This window comes from Tarenaya hassleriana, unplaced genomic scaffold (genome assembly GCF_000463585.1).
Source record: "Tarenaya hassleriana unplaced genomic scaffold, ASM46358v1 Cleome5, whole genome shotgun sequence".
In the NCBI taxonomy this organism is placed as follows: Eukaryota; Viridiplantae; Streptophyta; class Magnoliopsida; order Brassicales; family Cleomaceae; genus Tarenaya; species Tarenaya hassleriana.
Genome location: NW_010967707.1, coordinates 482753 through 492128, shown reverse-complemented (window position 1 = coordinate 492128; position 9376 = coordinate 482753). Strand labels below are relative to the sequence as shown.

The window sequence follows — 9376 nt, the reverse complement described above, 5'->3', positions numbered from 1 at the left end:
GGAAAGAGAGATAAAGCAGGTGACTGGAAGCTGCAATGAGCATATAGATATGTAGGAAACCTCCTCTGCATTGTTTCATCCTGATAAACTTGAGCTTTCCTGGTAGGTGGTGGAATCGGTAAATGAACTTGCACAAATAATGAAAGACTTGTCATCCCTTGTGATAGACCAGGTTTGAGATTTTCCTATACACGCAATACGTCCTTGCATAGATGTTACATATATGTATTGTCAATCGTGTCGAAAGGATTTGACTTTCGTTCTTGTTTCAGGGTACAATAGTTGATCGGATAGACTATAATATCCAAACTGTCGCTACTTCGGTCGAGGAAGGGTATAAACAGCTACAAAAGGTTTGTTCTCTGACAAAAAAAAAACAAACTCATAGAACCTGATACTTTCTACATCTATGAACAGATTCAGTTTCATGTTTTAATAGTTCTTCCGAGTTGGGTTTTCGAGGTTTCTGCTTAGAACCATACCGATAGATGTTTACGTTTTCTTCGGGGTTTTTTTTTTCCCTTGGCCGAGAACAGGCGGAGAGATCACAAAGAGAAGGGGCAATGGTGAAATGCGCAACTTTCCTCCTTATACTCTGCTTCATAATGCTTGTCCTGTTAGTACTCAAGAGCCTCTTGTTCTGAACATGATGATCCACTCTTTATTATAACCAGAAGTTATACAATTTCTTTACCTATGTGGTGTTCAGTCACGGATGCTATGCTTTCTTCTCATACATTTTTTTTTGTACAATCGAACCTTCTCTTTGAAAAAGATGTATATGATGTCATCTCTCACAGTTTTTTTGGAATCTTACAATTGCGTCAGACGCGCGAGACACACGTGTCAAGTACAACATAGTATTGGTACTCAGATGATGATCATCTAATTTACTGCTTAACAAGTATATTGTTTATTATAATGTTATACATAATAATCATAGGTGCGTATATAATCAATGAGTTCAAAATTATTGAATGGATCAAAGCATGTGAAGAAGCCTATATTATATTTGAACACCGCCAATATAAATTATTTGACCGTTAGGGAGTTAAAAAGCGACAACGAAAGGCCCCCCCTTCCTTTGCCTTTTTGACTTCTTCTCTGCGAGATCTCGTTGGGACCCACAATAACGTGAGTTACTTTGCCGTTTAGATTGAATCAGAACCGTCCGATCTCATCCTTGCATCGTGATCAATCAACGGTCCAGATCTATCGACCGTTTAAAGAAACCCGTTTCCCCTTTTTATTCGCTCTTCTCTCGCTCTTCTCTCAGGTATTCAAATTCAAATGCTCTCCTGCGAAGAAGCCACAGCTTCCTCTTCTTCGTCTTCTTCTTCTTCTTCCTTTTTTCTCACTGTTTCATGATTCATTCTTCAGAGTCTCTGTTTTCGATTTTTTCTTTGAGTTGTCTCTGTTTGATTCCATTTTCTCCGAAGCTCGTTGTTGCTTCTCTCTCGTACATCGAAGGGTTCACAGTTGCAGTGAACAAAAGATGGTGAAAGCAGCATGTTCTTCTCCGTCTTCTTCTCCGGTGACTATCATGGTTACCTCCGCAGGAAAAGCAACCGGAGACAGAAGCATCGGCTTGACGAGTCCCATCCCACGCGCCTCTTTCTCCAACAACCCCAATTCACCTATCAGTTCCAGAGGCCCACACGCCTCCCTGAGCGGCGGAACCAGGAGATCGAGTGGTGGAGGAAGGTACTGTTCCATGTCGGCGGTGGAAGATCCGACGGCTGATGCTAGCTCTGAATTCGTGAGCTACACGGTTCATATTCCAGCGACCCCTGATCGCCAAACAGTCTTTGCTTCCCAGGAAAGTATGCCTGAAGAAGATGAAGATGACGAGATGAAAGAAGGGAATGTACATAACAGAAGCTTCATCTCAGGTACGATTTTCACTGGCGGTTTCAATTCGGTGACTCGTGGGCATGTCATTGATTGCTCAATGGGTCAGACCGATACCGTTAAGAAACCGGGTCTGTTCTGCTGGATGAAGGGCTGTGATGAGAAGGCAGTTCAAGGGAGGTGTGAGTGTGGCTTCAAGATCTGCAGAGACTGTTACATGGACTGTATCACGAGCGGTGGAGGACATTGTCCGGGATGCAAAGAGCCGTACAAGGACATCAATGATGAAGATGATGATGATGAAGAAGAGGAGGATGAAGATGAAGCTAAGCCACTTCCTCAGATGCCAGATTCAAAGCTCGACAAGAGAATTTCGCTTGTGAGGTCGTTCAAGGCGCAGAACCAACCTCCAGATTTCGATCATACACGGTGGTTGTTTGAGACCAAAGGGACTTATGGGTATGGAAATGCTGTTTGGCCGAAAGATGGGTTCGATGTCGGATCGGGAGCTAATGGAAATGGGTATGAACACCCTCCAGATTTCGGGGAGAGAAGTAAGAGACCTCTAACCAGAAAAGTCAGTGTCTCTGCAGCAATTCTCAGCCCTTACAGGTTAGCTTTTGAGTCTCTGTTTATGGCTTCCCTGACAGTTAGTTCGGAACTTGGTTTGCCTTAGCTCACTTCTAGGTTAGTCTTTTGTTGGCCCCTTGTACAGAACAGAGTTTTTCTTTGATGAAATGATAATAACAATGATCCAATCGACTATACTTGTATCACAGCATCTGAGTTTTGCTCAAAGTTCTGATTTTTCTTGCTGGTAAACGGTACAGGTTACTCATAGCTATGCGGCTGGTAGCTCTTGGTATGTTCCTCACATGGCGGATTCGCCATCCAAACAGAGAAGCGATGTGGTTGTGGGGAATGTCGACAACCTGCGAGCTTTGGTTTGCCTTCTCATGGCTGCTTGACCAGCTTCCCAAGCTCTGTCCGGTTAACAGAATCACTGATCTAACGGTTCTGAAAGAACGCTTCGAGTCACCCAACCTGAGGAACCCCAAGGGAAGGTCTGATCTTCCAGGTGTCGACGTGTTTGTCTCGACTGCAGACCCAGAGAAAGAACCTCCTCTGGTCACTGCCAACACAATTCTCTCAATCCTAGCCGTTGATTACCCTGTGGAGAAACTTGCCTGCTACTTATCGGACGATGGAGGGGCTCTGCTAACATTCGAGGCCTTAGCTGAAACGGCTAGCTTTGCTAGGACTTGGGTACCCTTTTGCCGGAAGCACAACATAGAGCCAAGGAATCCCGAGAGCTACTTCGGGCAGAAACGGAATTTTCTCAAGAACAAAGTGAGGCTAGACTTTGTGAGAGAGAGAAGGAGAGTGAAGAGAGAATATGACGAGTTTAAGGTGAGAATAAACTCGTTGCCAGAGTCGATAAGGCGAAGGTCTGATGCTTATAATGCACATGAAGAGTTGAGAGCCAAGAAGAAACAGATGGAAATGGGAGGGAATCCAGCAGAACCTCTTAAAGTGCCAAAGGCCACTTGGATGTCAGATGGATCTCACTGGCCCGGAACTTGGGCTTCCGGAGAAAGCGATCATTCCCGAGGAGACCATGCCGGAATAATCCAGGTAGCTTTGTCAACTCCTAATTGGTAAAGTTTTGGAATTTCAAATGGAAAAAGAAAATGAGATAATGATATTAGTTTGGTTCTTTTGGTTTGCAGGCGATGTTGGCCCCACCAAACGCAGAACCAGTTTATGGAGCAGAAGCTGATTCTGAAAACTTAGTCGACACAACTGAAGTTGACATCAGACTGCCAATGCTCGTTTATGTCTCTAGAGAGAAGAGACCTGGTTATGATCACAACAAGAAAGCAGGGGCCATGAACGCTTTAGTTCGAACCAGTGCCATTATGTCAAATGGACCATTCATCCTCAATCTTGACTGCGACCATTATATCTACAACTCCGTGGCTTTAAGGGAAGGGATGTGCTTTATGCTTGACCGAGGTGGCGATAGAATCTGTTACGTCCAGTTTCCACAGAGGTTTGAAGGTATCGACCCGAATGACCGTTATGCAAACCATAACACAGTGTTCTTTGATGTCAGTATGAGAGCCCTTGACGGGTTACAAGGTCCGATGTATGTTGGGACTGGCTGTATTTTCCGCAGAACGGCTCTTTACGGGTTTAGCCCACCGAGGGCGACCGAACACCATGGCTGGTTCGGAAGAAAAAAGGTCAAACTGTCTCTGAGGAAGCCAAAGGCTGTGAAGAAAGACGATGAGGTAGCCCTACCGATAAATGGAGAATTCAACGAGGAAGACGATGATGGAGATATCGAGTCTTTGCTTCTCCCAAAAAGATTTGGTAACTCTAACTCCTTCGTTGCTTCTATTCCAGTTGCCGAATACCAGGGCAGGCTTCTACAGGACTTGCAAGGCAAGGGCAAGAACAGCAGGCCTGCTGGATCTCTTGCTGTTCCACGTGAACCACTTGATGCTGCCACTGTCGCTGAAGCAATCAGCGTGATTTCCTGCTTCTACGAGGATAAAACCGAGTGGGGCAAAAGGGTTGGATGGATATACGGATCTGTAACAGAAGATGTCGTCACGGGCTACCGTATGCACAACAGAGGTTGGAGATCTATCTACTGTGTCACGAAAAGGGACGCATTTCGTGGAACTGCTCCAATCAATTTGACAGATAGATTACACCAGGTTCTCAGGTGGGCAACAGGGTCTGTGGAGATCTTCTTCTCGAGGAACAATGCGTTGTTTGCAAGCCCGAGGATGAAGTTCTTGCAAAGAGTGGCCTACTTCAATGTTGGAATGTACCCTTTCACCTCCCTTTTCCTCATCATCTACTGCATCCTCCCGGCAGTATCCCTCTTCTCGGGCCATTTCATTGTCCAATCACTCGATATCACATTCTTGATCTTCCTGTTGGCCATAACCCTCACGCTGTGCTTGTTGGCCCTCCTTGAGATCAAATGGTCAGGCATAACACTCCATGAATGGTGGAGAAACGAGCAGTTCTGGTTGATTGGAGGAACAAGTGCACACCCTGCAGCTGTTCTTCAGGGCCTTCTGAAAGTGATAGCCGGAGTTGACATCTCATTCACCTTGACATCCAAATCAGCCACGCCGGAAGATGGAGAGGATGAATTTGCAGATCTATACGTGGTGAAATGGAGCTTCTTAATGATACCACCCATCACAATCGTGATGGTGAATCTGATAGCCATTGCAGTTGGACTGGCCAGGACACTTTACAGTCCATTTCCGCAGTGGAGCAAGCTTGTCGGAGGAGTGTTCTTCAGTTTCTGGGTTCTTTGTCATCTCTATCCGTTTGCCAAGGGATTGATGGGAAGAAGAGGTAAAGTGCCGACAATTGTGTTTGTGTGGTCGGGTTTGTTGTCGATTATCGTTTCTTTGCTTTGGGTTTATATTAACCCTCCATCGGGTAGACAGGACTACATGCGGTTTCAGTTCCCCTAGGAAGGTAGGGTTAGGACTGTTTGCTTGTGACCCAAGTCAAAGGGCATGAGAAGCTTCTTCTCGGCTTCAAGATTGTGTAGCTTGTGATTCCTTTTCTTGAACTTGCAATTGAATTCTCTCTCTCCACGCTCCAACAACCAAATTCAAAGGAAATGGACCTGCTTGTAAATATGAGAATATATGATTAATCAATCCAAATGCCTGTATGCACGAGGAAAAAAGTTATTTTAAAAAATAGCATATAGAAATCATTGATATGAAGTGTAAGAATTTCCTTCTAACTTTTTTCCAATTAGGGATGCATCTGCACATTCACAACAACAACATCTGATTATTTAAAAAAACAAAAATGATCCAACCTCATCCGGTAATTTAAAAAAAAAAATTCCCAACATCCAAATCGTGTGTGTCTGGTTCGGGATATAACATCCGATCAGGTTGTTTCCATATTCTTCTACGGACAAAACGGAATCATTGTTACCTGTCGGTATCCTCCGATCCTTGTTTTTTTTTTTCTCTTCCTCGTGGCAACTATTGACTGATTAAACAAACAAATGACCACATGGGTTAGTCTAATCACAGAATCAAACACAAATAACAAACTAATCTTTTCAAGTAACGTAACATAGCCAACCCAATGCCCTTTTTTTCTTCTTCTGAAGTTCTTATTCACCATAAAGTTCACATCTTTCTTTCATGTTTTTCATGACATTCATCTTGTTACCAAACAAACAATTGCTTAGTTGAGGAACAGATTCAATATCGAGTGACCCTCCCAACATCGTGTCTTCTTGGGATTTCGGGTTCTCCATTATGCAAATCTAACACCCTAACTAGAGATGAACCTATATCTTCTTCAACTGCATCATGCACTATGACTTGATTCACCCGATACCCAAAAACAGACTAAAATCCTACAATTTCAGCTCTCAGTCTTTCCCTCTTTGAGCTCAAAAGACTCCATGACAATTCCACATGAGTGCTGTGAATTCTAAGTTTTCCATTTGAGCTAAACATGCATCATCAAGTCTAGTATGAGTTACCCTTTTTCTCTGGCAATGAGAGACATGAACATATCGAAAAAAGAAAGGCGCCCTACCGCAAATCCCTAGCACAATTCAATATCTACCGACACTCCGGCAATTGTATTGACAAGACGAGCAAAGGCACAACAGTTAATAGCTTCCGCGGCCAAACACGGAAATAAAAATGAAAAATTGGGCATCCCTGCAAGGAACAAATAGAGCTGACCCCCCTCAAGAGGATACTATTTCACCATTTGCAAAAGCAGATTAAAAAGTTGGCATCTTTTCCCTGTTCCAATCCCTCTCCAATTAAAGGCCAACAAGAATGGCACCCAAAAAGCCATGCCCACAAAAGTGCAGGCTTCACATGTGCTCAGTAATGGCACAACTAAAGAATCCATCACTCGGCTAGTGCTCAAAATTCAGAACCAAGAGAAGACTACTTGGCTATCAAAATTAGTCTTATCTTCATGATTAGATAGAATAGAAGAACAGGTTTGAAGAGACTATGTCGGTGGCCTGTTGTTTAACTAACAGTGAAGAAACAACCAAATTTTAAGAAAGTAATGAACAAATCGAATTAATTGCAAAAAACAGAATTCTGTAGAGATTTACCGGCGAAGGAAAACCAGAGGCTCTAGGTTTGTCTCGGAGACGAGGAAATGGAAGAAGACGCTCTCGGGGCACATCGAGTGCTGGAGAATGGAATGTACTGCGGCGATTGAGCCACGGAGGTACTCCACGTCGAGAGTGATGGCGATGTGGACGAATGAGGGGTTGCATACGCCGGCGTCATCGCCGGAAGAGCCGCATTCGTCGGCATTTCGGAAAGCCGGCGATTTTCTGAAGGAGAAACAGCGTGAGGAGTGATAAGCCGGTGACGGCGGTGGCGGGAGGTAGGCGTGGAGATGCGATGATCGGATTGCTTCCGCCAGAGGAAATGACCGGAACGACGGAGAAAGGACGATCATCATAAACGCGGCGGAGAAGAAGCCGGCGAATCGCGTATGCGAAGAATTATGAAACGGAGAAACAACCCCCTTCTCCTTCTCCCTCCCCTTCCTCCCTTGTCGTCGAAATAAATCCAAACCGACAGGAATCGAACAGTCCACCAAGAGTTAATCGGATGGGCCAAATGGCAAAGCAAAGTGGGAAGAAGGAATCAGATTTCCCCGGGAAACAAACAGAAAACTGTCACTGGGGAGAAAAAGCGAGAGCGTTAGGGATATAGAAAAGGTAGAAGTAGGCGGAGGATAAGAAGGGGAGAGCTAACGTGCGCTCTTCAGACCCACCCTCTCTTCTCTGCGCCACGGACACAGCCGACTGAAGCAGATGTTTTACCTTTTTTTTATTTTTTTATTTTTTTATTTAGTGATTGTTCTGATTTTTAATTTTGTTTATTATTTATCAAGTAATAATTTAACAGTGGGAAATAAATAAGTGTGAAACGAAATACTATCATATACTCGTCTAATGATAGTAATGGATATAAATAACAGTGATTGGATTGGTGAATTTACATCGACAGAGTGGCGTCTACTGGGCCTTGGTGGGCCAGGCTCCATGTGATTTATGGGCCTAACCGCGGCCCAGACCTGTGATTTGCTCTTGCTCATCTCAATAGAATGGACCTGCTGTCTTTGAAACCATAATCTATTCGAAGCGATTAGAACAGATGGGAAATGGGTACATACAGATATAAATTGGTAATGAATGCCATATATTATTAGACCTTTATTCGGCTGTTCTCGAAAAATCACATGGAAAATATAAATGTTACATCAAAGTCCTTGGGTTCTTTGTGTGACCACAAATCAGATTTCTTACCAACAGTTCTAAGAAATAATGCAGAGTTAAAAAGACTGAAACCATCGGTTTACCCGCGAGAGATTAAAGAAGCATAGCAACAACGTAAGCAAGAACGGCAAAGGTGAGGTTCACAGAAATGGCGGACCCAGAAATCGAGAAGGACGAGGCAGCGATGATGATGAACGGTGGCGCAGGCGGTCGAGGGGGATGCTTCGTGGGCTTGGGCGCGGTCACGCATTCGTTACACGTCGGCTGGGACGGCGGAGGAAGCGGCAATGAGCAATGGTCGCATGGTGGGTCCGGCGGCGGTGGAGACGGAGGAGGAGGGCAGAGAATCTCCGGTGGAGGAGGAGGAGGTTGTGGTGGAGGACAGAGTATCTCCGGCGGCGGAGGCGGTGGTGGCGGTGGAGGGCAGAGAATCTCCGGAGGCGGAGGCGGAGGCGGAGGAAGTGGCTGACATGGGTTCTCACATTCAATGCACATTGTGCATTCGATCTGAGGTTTCTCCGATGTTGAGGCGACAAACAAGAAATGGGATTTCACCGTTAGAAGCAGCAAAGTGAAGAGACAGAGGAAATGGGTCCTCGAGAAAATCATCTTTTCTCGGTTCAGAGGAGAGTAACAGGCGAAGAAGAACACAGAGGCTTGATAGTTATAATGGTGAAGAAAGGACGATAAAGAGGGTGGCTTTTTAGCATTCTCTTTCTTGTTTGAAGAATCAAAATCACACACAAGGACCTCATTGCAACTTTGGAATGTGATACTCTGAAACTTTTTTTTTTTTTAACAAAAACACAGCTTGGCGTAGAGACGAAGAACAAAGTGGAAGACGAATCTTGGGGAAGAACAAAGTTCTGTAAAAAAAAAAGCCCTTTTGGACCGCTTGAAGCTGTGATCCACCAACCAAACACATCCGATTCTATGGAGATTTCTTCGTCGAAAAGGAAACAAACGTTTTCTTGGGGATTCAACGTTGAACAACGAAGTTAAAACCACTCGCCTCTCATTTCCCTAAGGACTCTGGAATGGGGAAACGACTCAGGGTCGCCACGTTCAGCGTTCCGCTTGAAAATCAGAGTCGCCCTTTTAAGCGAATCCTCCGCCGTGTCCAGCTGCTCCGGCAACCACCCGATCACAGATCTCCCCCCTCCGTATTCCCTCGGCGCCGCCGTACCGTCGGGGGCC

General features: G+C 44.8%; 4 protein-coding genes across 5 annotated transcripts in view; 2 read left to right on the top strand and 2 right to left on the bottom strand.

The window, feature by feature from the left end:
- The window catches only part of LOC104825954 (syntaxin-42-like), a 3067-nt gene extending 2295 nt beyond the window's left edge, over window positions 1–772 (top strand). The window contains exons 6-9 of the mRNA XM_010558410.2: window positions 1–19; window positions 107–172; window positions 273–353; window positions 537–772. The exon at window positions 1–19 is cut by the window's left edge and continues 6 nt beyond it. Coding sequence (XP_010556712.1) covers window positions 1–19; window positions 107–172; window positions 273–353; window positions 537–644 — 274 coding nt within the window. The 3' untranslated portion in view covers window positions 645–772. The remainder of the gene's footprint in view (window positions 20–106; window positions 173–272; window positions 354–536) is intronic.
- A 323-nt stretch (window positions 773–1095) lies between these two features.
- Window positions 1096–5479, top strand: LOC104825951 (cellulose synthase-like protein D5). The gene is made up of 3 exons (XM_010558408.2): window positions 1096–2463; window positions 2682–3486; window positions 3582–5479. The coding sequence occupies exons 1-3, from the start codon at window positions 1496–1498 to the stop codon at window positions 5355–5357; spliced, it is 3549 nt and encodes a 1182-aa protein (XP_010556710.1). The 5' UTR covers window positions 1096–1495; the 3' UTR covers window positions 5358–5479.
- Window positions 5424–7652, bottom strand: LOC104825952 (probable galacturonosyltransferase-like 7). Of its 2 annotated transcripts, XR_773676.2 has the most exons (3): window positions 6998–7652; window positions 5839–5895; window positions 5424–5515 (listed from the first exon to the last, which is right to left on the bottom strand). XR_773676.2 is itself a non-coding variant. In XM_010558409.2 (2 exons), exons 1-2 carry the CDS (start codon window positions 7354–7356, stop codon window positions 5889–5891), a joined length of 366 nt encoding a protein of 121 aa, XP_010556711.1. In that variant the 5' UTR covers window positions 7357–7652; the 3' UTR covers window positions 5576–5888. The 2 variants fall into 2 exon arrangements, 1 of the variants encoding a protein (XP_010556711.1); XM_010558409.2 differs by lacking the exon at window positions 5424–5515 and having other exon boundaries at window positions 5576–5895.
- A 447-nt stretch (window positions 7653–8099) lies between these two features.
- On the bottom strand, window positions 8100–9370 carry LOC104827366 (leucine-rich repeat extensin-like protein 3). Its single transcript, XM_010560539.2, has one exon. The coding sequence runs from the start codon at window positions 8786–8788 to the stop codon at window positions 8273–8275; it is 516 nt and encodes a 171-aa protein (XP_010558841.1). The 5' UTR covers window positions 8789–9370; the 3' UTR covers window positions 8100–8272.
- Between the last annotated feature and the right edge of the window lie 6 nt (window positions 9371–9376).

What these genes read in the sequence shown, in the direction of transcription:
- LOC104825951 (XM_010558408.2), top strand. Translation starts at nt 1,496, where the DNA reads ATGGTGAAAGCAGCATGTTCTTCTCCGTCTTCTTCTCCGGTGACTATC. An exon ending in GCAATTCTCAGCCCTTACAG is followed by an intron (nt 2,464 to 2,681) that starts GTTAGCTTTTGA and finishes TAAACGGTACAG; the next exon opens with GTTACTCATAGCTATGCGGC. An exon ending in ACCATGCCGGAATAATCCAG is followed by an intron (nt 3,487 to 3,581) that starts GTAGCTTTGTCA and finishes TTTGGTTTGCAG; the next exon opens with GCGATGTTGGCCCCACCAAA.
- LOC104825952 (XM_010558409.2), bottom strand. Translation starts at nt 7,356, where the DNA reads ATGATGATCGTCCTTTCTCCGTCGTTCCGGTCATTTCCTCTGGCGGAA.
- LOC104827366 (XM_010560539.2), bottom strand. Translation starts at nt 8,788, where the DNA reads ATGATTTTCTCGAGGACCCATTTCCTCTGTCTCTTCACTTTGCTGCTT.